Source organism: Euleptes europaea, chromosome 12 (genome assembly GCF_029931775.1).
Source record: "Euleptes europaea isolate rEulEur1 chromosome 12, rEulEur1.hap1, whole genome shotgun sequence".
NCBI classification, from domain to species: Eukaryota; Metazoa; Chordata; class Lepidosauria; order Squamata; family Sphaerodactylidae; genus Euleptes; species Euleptes europaea.
Genome location: NC_079323.1, coordinates 58,286,686 through 58,301,570, shown reverse-complemented (window position 1 = coordinate 58,301,570; position 14,885 = coordinate 58,286,686). Strand labels below are relative to the sequence as shown.

Below are 14,885 nucleotides of genomic sequence, written 5' to 3'. Positions count from 1 at the left end.
TGGTGTCGGGTTAATTGTTTAAAACCAGGTACTGTGCGTGTTCTCTGCAGCAAAAATATTGACACGGTCACACAGCCCGGATAACCTGCAAGAACTGATTGACACTTTTTGTTTAAGAAGCCTATTGTTCTGTTAATGACATAAATATTTTTTCTGGTTGTTTGAATGTAAAATATTCAGAGCCAAGGCATAGGAGAATTCTAGAATGTATTTATAAGTGAAAATTCTTTCTCAATTCTGACATTTATTTAACAGCATCTGCAGAGAAAGAGGCAATCAAGAACATGTACTCCAAGGTAATGGATGCATATGGACTTCTAGGTGTATTAAGGTTAAATCTTGGTGAGTAAATTAATCAATTTTGGGGACAGCTTTTCATTCAAGAGAAATAATAGCCATAAGAGTTCTTTCCAGATTGGTCAGGCCATATTTCTGTTGGCACCGTTTTGGTATATAATTCCAAATGAATTACTAGTTCTTTGTGCCAAGCAGGAAATCATGGTTATTGCTTGGTGGTGGTTGGGTTTTTCTGAATTGCTTTCTTCTGTACCACATGGCTAACTTATTTTGAAGACCAGGCATTTCAGGTTTATTTGGATCTAGAAGGGCAAGTAGAATGGCGATAAGGGTAAGCTGTCATTTGGGGGGGGGATAATATTTTGATGCATGCATGCCCTAGTCTCTTTTTGATTTGTGGTCTGTACTACTGCCTGTGGCAAACTAAGCATTCTCTCATCAGTGCTAATCTTTTCAGACTCACAAGACATATAAGTATACTTTTTCTGGATCCACAGTAATCTGTTTCTTACGTGCATTATCAATGATAAAACAAACAAAAACCGCCTTTTGTCTTACAGCTATGCATGATGACATCTCAGCAGTTACTTAAAATGTTATTTTAATGTTCATGCTGGCAATTCTCCTACATTTAAAAAACGTAGAATTATGCAGCTGTGTTTTAGGGAATGTAAAAACTAGAAAATGCTGAAGAAAAACCTGTGTGCAAATTTAAACTATAATCATTCAACTTAGTTTCTCTCTTGCAGGAGATACACTACTACATTATCTAGTTCTTGTTACGGGATGTATGTCTGTGGGCAAGATTCAAGAATCTGAAGTTTTTCGTGTTACTTCCACTGATTTAATATCACTGCGAATTGATCCATCTGATGAAGAACGTATCTCTGAAGTGCGCAAAGTTTTGAACTCAGGAAACTTTTATTTTGCATGGTCTTCTACTGGGGTCAGTTTAGATCTTAGTCTCAATGCCCACCGTAGCATGGAAGAACAAAGCACTGATAACAGGTTCTTCTGGTGAGTTGATATGTTTTAGGATGCCTGACGGATTATGTGTGCAACAGTATTTTAACTTGTGTCAAATTTTTCAAATGCATGAAATTGCATTTGTAGTAACAGAAATAAAAAGACAGTAACTTGAGGATTTCCTGTTAATGGGAAGACCAGTTTGGTGAGGTCACCCCTGCAGTGCTGTACTGCATAGTATAGAAGGAAGTTACTGACTCTTGACTAAAATTTATCATGAAACATGGATAATAGTACACTGAGTATTAGTTAGTTTACAATCTGAGGTGATTCAAGTTGGAAAACAACCATTTACTTTGTTTTGTCCCTACTTAATAATACTGTATTCACTGTACAGCAACTCTTTGCATCCAACAAAGAGAGGACCTTTTCCCAACGCTGTATTTACCTATTATGGAAATGTTGTTTTGCCCATCTGGGAGTGAAATTGACATGGAATGCAAATAATACAGTAGACAAATTATCAGATAGCAGGAGTCCGTCCAGACATGCAGGCTTGGTCTATCTTGTTTTTAGTGTTATAATGCAAGGGTAAATGGTTGAATTCCTTTCCTGTCTAATACATGAGACTTTGACTATATATAATGGAATTGCAGGCCAAGGGCACAGGACAGCCGCAAATATCATCTTCTGGCCTCCCTATTCTCCCCCCTCCTGTTATATTATTAATGTCAACTGAGGGGTAACCTGCTGCATATATCCAGCAACACGAGTAGTGTTTAGGCTCCATCTGTAGCTTTGTAGTTTTTAAGTTTTAAATTGGGATTTTATTGTTTTAAATTTAGATTTTGTGGTTAATTTTATTATTGATATATTAATTTTTTTGTATAATGTTACCCCGAGGAGCCCCATGGTGCAGAGTGGTAAGCTGCAGTACTGCAGTCCAAGCTCTGCTCATGACCTGAGTTCGATCCCAAGAGAAGTTGGTTTCAGGTAGCCAGCTCAAGGTTGACTCAGCCTGCCATTCTTGCGAGGTCGGTAAAACGAGTACCCAGCTTGCTGAGGGTAAAGGGAAGACGACTGGGGAAGGCACTGGCAAACCACCCCGTAAACAAAGTCTGCCTAGAAAACGGTGGGATGTGACATTACCCCATGGGTCAGGAATGACCCGGTGCTTGCACAGGGGACCTTTACCTTTTTCTGATGTTACCCGCCCTGAGCCAGCTTTGGCCAGGAAGGGCGGGCTATAAATCACAAAAATGAAAAATAAATAAATAAATTTACTGTCTAAAAATTGAAACATTTTTAGAAGCAAGTTTCTAATTCTTGTCGCTGTGAAAATTAGGCTAGAAAATTTGAGTGCGACTGAGTAAGATTCAAATAGCCAAATTAGTGCCCCTCATATAGATAGATGCTTCTTCCGAAGACTTGTAAAAAACTATTACAAAGAATAAGCAGCCTTTATAGCTGTAAGCTGACACTCAAAAAATGAAAGTAGAGTTTTCTGTTCTGTGCTTGGATTCAGTTCCTTGTACTTGTTTGCTGCAATAAAGGAATCTGCATATAAACCTAAGAATTATTATTTGCATTTTCATCTATATCTGACATAATGACATTTTGATCTGCCATAATCAGTGGAAGTACGTTGAAGTTTCTGTATTTTAGGTTTGTGGAGTTTGATTTTCTATTTAAAAAGGTAAAGATCCCCTGTGTAAGCACCGGGTCATTCCTGACCCATCCTATGTGACCCATACTATGTGAAAATTCACTAAATTGCTCTGAAGAGTAGGATTACAATTGGTTATGGGCTCTTGAATAAATCTGTGTACAGACTGTACAGTCCAAAAATCTTCTAAGAATTTGCAAGACACCATGATGAAAAGATGTGCAACAACTTCAGCGTGAACCTGTAGCTTATGTGTGTGTGTATTGGCTTACCTTTTCACTTTAGTTTCTTGTGTACTGTGCTTAGCTGGAGTGGGGTAAAAGTCTTGGACTGGTATTGGCCATGTAGGAAAAAGAACAGAGATAATGTTAGATTGTAACTAAAGGTGGTATTGCCAAAGGTAACCAGCTGTTGAGGCAGCTGAAAGGTGAAAATTGAAAACAGGAACTAGGAGTCAAATGGGTCCAGTTCTGGGGCAGCAGGCCACTTGTTCTGAACTCTCCCCTCCCCCCATTAGTGTACATCTTTTAAAGGGGACATATTTTGGACTGAATTCTTACTGCTTTGGTTTGCACAATGTAATATCTTGGTGAGTTCTCCAACACTAAACATGCAAAATCAATATCTGGCTAACTATTTGGAGTAGGGGAGCACAAAGGTGTCCTCAAGATTACTGGTCAGGGCCATAACTCTGTGTCTGTTTTAAAGCACTTGTGAATCTGTCATAAATGGATGAACCCTTGGTCATGTAGGGGTTTTTCCCCATGTGAATCATTGTGATCACTTTTGCAAGATTTAGGTTCAAATAATTTTAAGTAGTTAAGCAGATACTTGGACATTGGCATTGTATGATATTCTCATCCATGCTGTCACTTTTCTATTGGAAGTAACAGTTTGGCCTGCACAGTGAAACTAGATTCACTGAACTGTATTTTTCTGAATTATTTTGCTCATGCTATAACTTCTTCAATAGGAACCAATCGCTGCACTTGCATCTGAAACATTATGGTGTGAATTGTGATGACTGGTTGTTGCGCCTCATGTGTGGGGGTGTAGAGATTCGCACAATTTATGCAGCACATAAACAGGCAAAGGCTTGCATTATTTCACGACTGAGCTGTGAACGAGCTGGAACCAGATTTAATGTTCGAGGAACAAATGATGATGGTCATGTGGCCAATTTTGTTGAAACTGAGCAGGTATGAATAAATGTACTGTTTTGCTTATTTGTGATAATATGACTAGAATGTATAAACTGAAGGTTAGCAGTACAATACATGGTATAGTACTAGGCGATTATATATGGTTAGTTATCTGATAATAGCATAACTTGTGTGTAACTTCTTGCAAATGGCAAACCCATGTTTGTGGTGGATAGATTTTTTTCTCTTCAGTCCTAACATCATTCTAAATTGGGATGCTCAAACATGAAAATGGAAAGGGCTGCTTCAGATCTCAGATTATAACTTGTATCTGCAAGCCTCTTCTATGGTGTAAAATCATAAATAAATAAATAAATAAATAAAATATCAGAGACTCATGAAAATGTTGAGCCTCTAAGGAGCTGTGCCCATCTCAATAGAAGACATGTGTAACCCCGTTGTTCTGACTTGAGCTATAAGAGTGATGGAAGATTGAAAATGCTCACCCCCATATCTCAAAGGGTGTAGAAGTATGGAGAAATACCTTGGATCTTGATCAAGGTTTGGGTTGCTTAATAGGTGAGGAGGTAGTCCAGGTATCTTGAGGTCAGTATGTTTAGGGTTTTAAAAGTCAAAGCCAGCTCTGAGTTGGGCCCAAAAACAGACTGGCAAGCAGTGAAGCTGGAAGAGTATTCTTACAGTACGTATTCTGTACTGTAAGCTTCACTTAAAATTCTGACTGTTGCACTTTATACCACTTGTAGTTTCTGAGTATCCTTTAACAACAGTCTCACAAAGAACACATTGCAATTCTCCAGTCTGGACATTACTGAAGAATGCATGGAAGTGGCAGGTCAGGTTGTGTTTTGAGTTTCAAAATAATCATATCCCATTTATAGATTATTTTAAAGCCATCTTGAAGAGCAGCTGATCAAAAGACAGAAATTTGCTATTTCCCTGCATAAGAGACTAGGAATAAGATCAATCAAATGCACTGTGAACTATGGCTATAAATGTATGGTGTCTGAATGTGGCTTGTAAAGCACTCATTATAGATGAAGTACTGGAATAGTATAGATGTGTCATCATCAGACTATGTTGATTCTTTTATTTTATAGGAATTATTTAATCTATACAATTGTGCATTTAGAAAATGAGCTTTTTTAAAGTCACCATGTGTTGTTCATTGATGAATTGGTTTTTTTAAATCAGCATTAATTTCCTGTTTAGCCCAAAATTATCTATCTGCTTAATCTCTAGGTGAAGTTTAAAATATGCAAAAGCTTGACATAGAAGGATTTGTTCGAAGTCTTGTGCATAGTTCATTATTTAGATAGATATGTGAATCTGCTTGAAAAGACTAATACCACAATTTTTTGGGGGGTTAGGTGATATTCCTCGATGAAAACGTGGCATCCTTTATACAAATTCGTGGATCTGTTCCGTTATTTTGGGAGCAACCTGGTTTACAGGTATGAGGGTTATGTTTTTTCTATTATAATTCCAACCCCATAAACTACTGCCTTTCACTTGCTTGTTCAAGAATTAAGTCCCAGTGATCCCAAGATAACACATTGCAGGATGTATTTTAAAGAATTTGAGCACATATAGGAAATTTTAAGTAAATGTCTCTATCTCATTGTCAGAACTTTTGAGTTACTCTTGGTGTTAGAATTTTTAACCCTTATTTTGATTAAATACTGTGGTGATGCTTAAATTAAAGAAGCAGAGAAACTAAAACACAAGACTTGTAGGAAAAATAATGTGATGTTTTGGTTTAAAAAAAAGCTTTGTGTTTTTTACCAAACAAAAAATGCATAGTTAATAACTAACGGAATCAGTTCTTCAGAAACAGAAAATGACTCTTCTCACTCTGAGGGCGAAGGACATCTTCAGCAGCGGGTGGTTTCCTTCTCATGCTCAGGGAGGCAGGATTCTAAACTTCAACTTCCTCTTCCTGTCCCCTGAGCTAAGACCACCCTCTATGTTCCAGTTTTCTTCCTGCCTCAGAGGGAGATAGCAGTATAAAGCCTTAGCTCTACATTACTAGATTAGGATTATTCCTTTAAATTATTTATCTACCTATCTAACCTACTTATCTAACCCTACCTACCACCCATGTCCAGTTCCCTAATCTATTCTATTCTCCTTCAGTCTTCATTCTGTCTCAGTTCCCCCCCTCCTTCTAGTCTGGAGAAAATGGCAATCCGGGAGGAACGCAAAGGAGAAGAGCTCATGTGTGGAGATGAGCAATTAGTATCTGGACTCCTCTCTCCACACCGGCGAAATTCATCACCCTCTGGGAATCACAGACACGGAGAGTAGGAGAGTGAGTCAGAGGCTATGCCCCGTTGGACCCCCAGGGGTTCTGAGGGAGCACAAAAAGAAAACAGCCAGCCACAACTGCCAGAGCAAAAGGGCGGGAAAAAAGACACTGAAGAAACAGATGCTGCTGTGCCCCGTTTGACCCCTAGGGGTTCCGAGGGAGCATAAACCACCCGACTGGCTGTTTTGACTGGGAATTCAGCAGAGACTGGTAAGGTAGAACTTTCCCAGACTTTTGCCGTGGGTGGGCAGCCTAATCTCAGCGTGGTTGGCTTAATGAGTTAGCTCTGAGGGAAGAGCTTGTGCACCTATGCGACCCGGCCTTGAGAGATCCCGTGGGTACCAGGGCTAACTCTCCACTGCCGGCAATGGCCTCAGTACAAACAGGGGAAGCTATTCAGGGGCAGAGTGGTAATACTAGGCATGCCTGGCCCACCAAGGCGACTAGGAAGGCTGCGCCTCAGAACTCAGGCCCTAGCAATAGAGCTAGCTACCCTCCTTCACAAGACCCCTCAGATGTGGAGGACAAAGAGGAAGGAGAGTTTTCCTCAGGAGAGAATGAAGGGGAGGTGGAATCATAATACCAAGAGCAACAGTCCCTCCTCTTTGCAGGTGAGGACTATCAGATTATACTCGTTAAAGTCCTTGCAGCTCTTGATTTACATGCAGATGAGGACACAGATGTTGTCAAAAATAAATCCTAGTTCAGGGGGAATAAGGAATTTTTCTCTAGACTAAAAAACAAACAACCAAAAAAAATCCCAAATAAACCTCAATCTAGATCCATCTCTTTCCCTGAATACTTCTAGGACCTAATAAGGGCAGATTGGGACACGCCTATGTCCAATAGGCAGTTCCCCATTAGCACTAAAAAGCTATATTACCTAGAACCACATGCCATGGACCTTCTTCAGGTCCCGCTGGTGGATGCTTCCACTGCAGCCCTCCAATTTTTGGGTCTACTTTCAGAAGATGGGGCAGGCAACATCAGAGATCCCCTGTACAGGAAGGCGGACTTTGCCACCAAAAATGCTCACGTGGCATCTGGCCTCTTGGTCCAAGCCTCTGCCACTGCAGCCCTGTTTGCCAGGGCATGCATCATGTAGACCAGGAAGTTAATAGACCTGATTTTACAAGAAAATAGAAGGGTGTTAGACGGTCTGAACTGAGTCCTAAAGGCAGTTAACTTTATGGCAGATGCCACTCTGAACTCTATGACTTTCTCAGTGAGAGCCCTATCAGCTTCCTCTGTATCCAGGAGAGCACTTTGGCTTAGGGCATGGCCTGCAGATTACTCATCAAAATCATTCCTGCTGGCCTACCTCTTCGATGGAGGTTGCCTCCTTGGCGAAAAACTAGACGGTATCCTAATAAAAACTGATTTAAAAAAAAAAAAAGCAATGCCAAAATACATTGGGAAGGAGGGGGAAAGTTCAGCTGCCACCTCCTTTTGGCCTTTTCACTCCCTGGCACAACCTGGAACAGACAACAGGTGAAATGCATGGTCTGATGGAAGGGCATCCTTCCGTAGGGGATACAGGTTCAACAAAACTTCCCAGTTTCAACCCCAGGGGGCAGATAAATCGGGAAAATTCTCCAATAAGCAAAGGAAGCAATGTCTGCCATCTGATTCAAGTGGGGGGAAGACTTCTACATTTTGCCAACATCTGGAACCTAGCCCAGATGGACACCTGGATCTGACAAATCATACATAAAGGTTACCAGATATAATTCAGGCACCCCCACCTGACCAGTTTACTCCATCTCCAGTCTCACTAAACCAAGACAAAGGTCTCAGGAACCAAGAAGCAATCCACCATCTACTGGAAATATGAGCCATAGAACCAGTACCATCTTCAGAGTGGCACGCTGGGGTGTGTTCCATCTTCTTTACCATGCCAAAGTGAAATGGGGACTGGCGCGCAATATTGGACTTCAAGTAGGTAAACAAGTTTGTGAGGCAAAGAAATTTTTAGGATGGAAACGCTTCGAACTATCATCAAGGCTCTGTGACCCCAGTTGTTCCTGACATACATGGATCTAACAGAGGCCTACTTACACATACCGATCAACCCATTACATCGCAAGTACCTTTGGTTTGCCCATGGTCAACATCACTACTAATTCAGGGCACTCATCAGACCCAAAGGTTTTCATGAAGGTACTCATCACTGTGGTAGCGCTTCTGAGGGAACAAGCGATTCATATCTTCCCTACTTGGATGACATCCTAGTGAATGCCCACTCCAAACAAGAGGCAATTCAGTACACCTCCTGGAACAACTTGGCTTCCTTGTAAACCAAGCCAAAAGCAACCTGCTCCCATTGCAGACGATCCTGTATCTAGGAGTGTTTATAGACACCTCATGCAACAAACTATACTTACCTCAAGACAAGATACTCACCATATCCAAATTGGCAAAGCAAATCAGCAAATCCAGATCGGTGGGACTAACATCCCTAACGCATCTACACGGTCTGATGGTATCCTGCATAGGAACTGTTCCCTGGGCCTGATTACATGCAAGACCACTGCAGTGGTTCCTGAAGGCACATCAAGACAAATTCTGCAAAAGAGAAATCCACGACTCATCCTGGCCAACCAAGTCAGAGACAATCTCCTGTGGTGGACAAGAACAACCAACCAGTCAAAGGTTCAGACTTACCTACAGACATCCACTACACAGATCTACACCGCTCAAGGCCATTGGTCGCTGAAGGAGAATAAGCTTCACATAAGCAAGTTAGAACTGCGTGCCATGCCCTTCTGGCATTCCAACCACTGATCCAAAGACATCATGTATTGATCAGAACAGACAACATTTCGGCAAAAGTAAATTATAAACAAACAGGGAGGGTCTCGCTCCTTGTCTCTCCATGCCAAAGCCATCCTAAATTGGGCAGAAAGATGTCTGATATCGCTAAGGGCGGAACACGTCAAGGGCACGCTGAACTCACAGGCTGACTGGCTCAACCGACCACACGTGAACAAAGGGGAATGGGCCCATATGCAAAGAGGTATTCCAGCAAATAACAAAAAGGTTCGGACAACCACCTATTTGCATCCCCAACAAACCATCAGACTTAGAGACTCTGCTTGAGATTTGTCCGCCCAAGAGCAGAAATGACAGTCGCTCTGCTGTCCTCATGGCCAAAAGAACTCCTTTATGCCCTCCCTCCTCTCCCAATAATACCCAAGGCACTATGGAAAATAAGAATGTCATCTTCATAGCCAAATGTCAACTTCTTAACCCCACATTGGCCACGGAGGTTGTGGTCCCCAACCCTGAGAGAATTGTCCGTCCAAGAGCCATGATGATTACCAGTAAGTCAGGATCTTCTACACCAGGGTCCCTTCACCCAGAACCAGGGTGGCTTCATCTGACCGCTTGGGCCTTGAGAGGCAGTGGTTGCCAGACCTTGGGTATTCCCAGAACATGGTGACCACCATACAGAAGGCTAGATGACCATCTACCAGATGAATCTATAACTTCACCTGGTGGTGTAAATGAAAGCAATTGGAACCACTAAAAATATCCATGAGAAACCTACTGGAATTGTTGGCCTACGACAAAAGTTAATATTGTCTACATTACTTCGCCAAGTAGCTGCCATAGCGACAGTAGCACCTCAGTTGGATGGGTATCCCATTACTAGACATCCTCATGTGATCTCATTTCTGAAGGGAGTAACTACCATCTCTCCTCCAGTGGTGTATGGATTTCCCACCTGGCGACTCCACATGGTACTACACGCCCTGACTAAACCTCCCTTCGAACCATTGAGAGAGATATAATTGAATCACCTTCGGATGAAGGTATTATTCCTTACGGCGGTTACCTCAGCCAGAAGGACATCAAAACTTGGGACACTCTCAGCTAGAAAAAGCCTCTGTGTGTTCCACAGCGAAAAGGTTGTGCTTCGACTTGATCTAACCTTTACACCCCAAGTTAATATGAGGTTCCACAGGCAGCTAGAAATAAGTCTACCCTCCTTCTGCCCGCTAAGGGAAAAGACATGAGAAGAGCCTACACATATACCTGAAACGTACTAAACCGTTCTATTGTTCAGATGCCTATTTATGTCTCTATGCCCACAAGGGTGGAAAAATGTCAGCCATTAGCAACTGCATATGACAGTGCATTCAGACGGCGTACCAATACAGCAAAATTCCAGTATCAATGGGAATCACAGCACACTCTGTATGTAGTGCAGTGACAACGGCTACCCTCAATAAAAATGCATCAATAGAGGAAATATGTAAAGCAGCAAAGTGGCCCACTGGGTCCACCTTCGTACGTCACTACAAACTCAACACCTGTGTATCCTCCAATGCAGCATCGGTAGGAGAGTACTACAGCACGTAGTAAGTGATAACTGATCCCACCCAAGAGTTACCAGCTTTTGAAAATCCCACTGCTGAAGATATCCTTCGCCCTCAGAGTGAGAACGGAACCTTGGCTTACCTGTGAGGGTGCCTTCTACTCTGAGGAAGAAGGACATCTTACCCACCCAGGGCAAACTATCAAGGATATAAAAAAAAACACCATGTGTCAGATGAGAGAAACATCACTATGTTTCCATGAACCTATGGAAGATCTCTACTTTCCCCCTTACCTTTCAATTGTTATCAAGTTTAAAATTATGTTCGGTTGTTACTGACAATAGCTACCTTACATACAGACATATATATCTATACATATTGTTATCTGTGTTTTTATACCTCATTTATTTCTTCCTGTCTAAGTTAGCTTTGGAAGTCCTCAAGCTGAAACATAAAGGGCGGTCCTAGCTCAGGGGACAGGAAGAGGAAGTTAAAGTTTAGAATCCTGCCTCCCTGAGCATGAAAAGGGAACCACCCGCTGCTAAAGATATCCTTCTTCCTCAGAGTAGAAGGAACCCTCACAGGTAAGCCAAGGTCCCGTTTTCTATTACTTTTCAATCTCTCTCTTCTCCCCCTCTTACCATCCATGTGGTTTTAAATTATGATCATCTGGACCAGGAATTGAACTTTAAAGTTATTCCACATCACCTAGGGTAACGCTCTTCAATGTGGCATCCATTGGTGCCATGCTGCCCGCCACTGCCTCCCCTGGCACCCATCAAGCTTTTCAAAAAGTGGGAAGGGCCATTATAATGCAGGGCTTGTTACTGGCTGCCTTTCAGATTAAAAGGGTTTTCACAGCTGGAATAACAGCCACAGGATCAGGAAGACTGGTAAACACCCATGCATGGCTTGTGGTTCCATTCCCCCTTCAGGCTTTCCTTTTTATTCCCCCTTTGCTTTCTCCCTCCCTCTCCCCAGGCTTCATTTCTTTTTATTCCCCATCTGCAATTCTTTGTGCAGCAAGAAGAGAGCCATTGTGCTTAGTTCGGTCTTCAGTGGAAGCCATTTAAGGTTTGGCTCCACCTGCTGCAGCAGCCATTCCAGAGGGTCCATGGGCTCAAAAAGGTTAGGGACCCCTCACCTAGAGATTTTAGGTAATATCATAAAAATATTGTAGAAGGGCTTTTGAGGAGCCAGGAAGTCATGTATGTAAAATTAATTCAATTATTTAATTCTGTCAAAGGTGGGATCTCATCGTGTCAGGATGTCAAGGGGATTTGAAGCAAATGCACCTGCCTTTGATAGGTAAAAATCCCTTTTTTCCTTCTAGCAGTAGCTATTCAGTTTGAATACCCTAGTAAACATTACTGTGGAAAGTGCTGTCTTTCCATATTTCTGCAAAGCATTTTAAGCTTATGAGCAGTCCAGTGGAACTTTAATGAAGTACTAAGCATGTATGTCCTGGATGGTCCTTGCTAGCCCGATCTCAGAAGCTAACTAGGGTCAGCCCTGGTTAGTATTTGGATGGGAGACCACCAAGGAAGTCCAGGGTCACTTTTCAGAGGCAGCCCTGAAAACTTTATGGGGTTGTCATAAGTCAGCTGCAACTTGAGGCACTTTCCAGCAGTAAGCATATATATATTGCTGGGCCAAGTAAATGTCTTATAATAGGAATTAAAGAAGCTTAAAATAAGATTCTTAAGTTTTGAAAGTATAATTTCACTTCATCTTGCATTTTTTGCTGATTGTAGCATAACTTCTGTTAAGAGTGGATTCTGTGTTGCATGTGAACTGTGTCCAATATAAATACAATAATGTTGGGCTTTTTTTCTTATTTTATATATTTTTGTATTTAGCTTCTTTTAGATTTGATCTGTTTAAGTAGCTAAAAGTATTGGCATATTCAGAATTTTAGGTACTAGTAATTTACTAACCTCAAACATAATGGCTGTTTTTGTCTTGTAGACATTTTCATACCCTTAAAAATAGATATGGCAACCAAATAATTGTCAATCTTCTTGGATCAAAAGAAGGAGAGCATATGCTTAGCAAAGCATTTCAGGTATGACTCTGTTATAAATTCATGTATTTGAATATGACATTGAATGCTAGGATAGTGGTTATCAGGACAAAACAGGTACAGCTACTAGTTAAGGAGTACAGATACTTCAAGAAGGATAAGCATATTAACGCTTGGTTTGCTTGATAAATATTCCCTTGAGGCAGAATTGTCTTTTATAGAAGAAACAATTATCTGTAGAAAAAGAGATCTAAAACCCCAATGGGCAAGGAAACTCAATTGGGCCATTAATATGAAGCAGGTGGTAATTCAAGATCTAAGTACAGCTCTACCAGTAGGAAATGGTGAAATCTGTGGCACCAACACAATCTAGATTCCCTTCATCCCAAAAAAAGGGCATTTTCCCAAATAAAGAGAAGCAAGGAATTTGTACTAGTCAGCTTCAGGTCTTCACTTTTTGTTTTGGAACTGCAGATTATGCTGTTTTTCTCACAGACTGCTTTTGAAACTATTTTTGGTTTCAAAAGCAGTTTGTTATGCTGCATGAGTGAGTTGCTGTTTGACTTAAAACGATGCCTAGAGACTCGTTTGGATTCAGTGAACCAGCTCCAGAGTTGTTATGTATTGGGATTTTTTGTAAAAATTCATATGCCCATAAAGGAAAGTTCAAAGCAAAGTAGTTGCACAATTTAGTTAGTGAAAATCACATAACATACATAGACATTCTGAGGACCAGAAGAATCCATAGGTAAGCTTGGCACCTATGTCTAATTTCAAATTAGTAGAATCCATAGTAATTAGAAGCTGGGAGAGAAAAAGCATGCTTTGTGAATAGGAACCGTTTATTTTGTTGAAATCTGATGTAGAATGTTGAAAATAAAACAAATCTTAAAAGTCTAGAAGATCCCAATGAACAGTATAGCATGCAGTATGGCATACAGTAAGACAGATACAGAAGGCATAAACACCCCCTGCATGAGTGGAAGTTCATTCTGCTTGTGCAGTGGCACCTTTTTGGATTGGATCCAGCATCAATAGCAGTATACCAGTGATCCAGTTAATACATATTTTATGAAGGTCAAAATGCTACATCACGTCTCCCGCAAAAGGTTTAATAAAGGGAAGTACTCTTGTAGATATAAATAGTTGAATGAATTCATTTGGTAGTATATTTAGGTTTTGTGATACTAATCTCTGTTTCTTGTTAGCACTGAGTTGTTTCCCCTTTTCCCTCATATTTTGTCAGAGCCATTTGAAAGCATCTGAACATGCTGATGACATCAAAATGGTGAACTTCGATTATCATCAAATGGTCAGAGGTGGAAAAGCAGAAAAGCTACATAGCGTTCTTAAACCACAGATCCAGACATTTTTAGAGTGTGGTTTTTTTTACTTCGATGGAAAGGAAATTCAAAGGTGTGCGTTTTCTGTGACTTCGCAGAATACAATATGCTTATTATTTAGGTTTTCTCTGTCTTTCCAAGGACAGCAGAAATATTTGAAGAAAAGATAGACTTTAAAAAAAGTGAAACAGTAAAAGCGAGTCATTTTGCTGTTGTATGATTAGGTTGGAGCGGACGTGCAGTGAGGGGGAAAAAGTATTTGATCCCCTGCTGAATTTGCCCGTTTGCCCTCTGACGAAGAAATGACCAGTCCATAATTTTAATGGTAGGTTTATTGTAGCTGTGAGAGACAGAATAACAACAGGAAAACCCCCAGAAACCCAGAAGACAAAAGTCAGAGATTGATGTGCATTATAATGAGTGAAATAAGTATTTGATCCCCTATCAACCAGCCAGATTAGGGTTAGGGTTCTGCTGTCGACAGAAGCAATCAATCCATCAGATTCCAAACTAGCCACCATGACCAAGACCAAAGAGCTGTCCAAGGATGTCAGGGACAAGATTGTAGACCTGCACAAGGCTGGACTGGGCTACAAGACTATTGCCAAGCAGCTTGGTGAGAAGGTGACAACCCTAACCCTAACCCTGTCAACCTCCCTCGGTCTGGGGCTCCATGCAAGATCTCATCTCGTGGAGTTGCAATGATCATGAGAACGGTGATGAAGCAGCCCAGAACTACACGGGGGGAACTTGTCAGTGATCTCAGGGCAGCTGGGACCATAGTCACCATGAAAACAGTT

General features: G+C 41.2%; 1 protein-coding gene across 9 annotated transcripts in view; it reads left to right on the top strand.

The window, feature by feature from the left end:
* The window catches only part of SYNJ1 (synaptojanin 1), a 79,188-nt gene that overhangs the window by 6,145 nt on the left and 58,158 nt on the right, over nucleotides 1-14,885 (top strand). For 7 of the 9 annotated variants that reach the window (XM_056858920.1, XM_056858921.1, XM_056858923.1 and 4 more), the window contains exons 2-8: nucleotides 256-342; nucleotides 1,047-1,314; nucleotides 3,903-4,128; nucleotides 5,460-5,543; nucleotides 11,966-12,027; nucleotides 12,688-12,784; nucleotides 13,989-14,158. In XM_056858920.1, coding sequence (XP_056714898.1) covers nucleotides 256-342; nucleotides 1,047-1,314; nucleotides 3,903-4,128; nucleotides 5,460-5,543; nucleotides 11,966-12,027; nucleotides 12,688-12,784; nucleotides 13,989-14,158 — 994 coding nt within the window. Of the gene's footprint in view, nucleotides 1-255; nucleotides 343-1,046; nucleotides 1,315-3,902; nucleotides 4,129-5,459; nucleotides 5,544-11,965; nucleotides 12,028-12,687; nucleotides 12,785-13,988; nucleotides 14,159-14,885 lie in introns of those variants that run through there. The other 2 variants (XM_056858924.1, XM_056858925.1) reach the window with 2 other exon arrangements.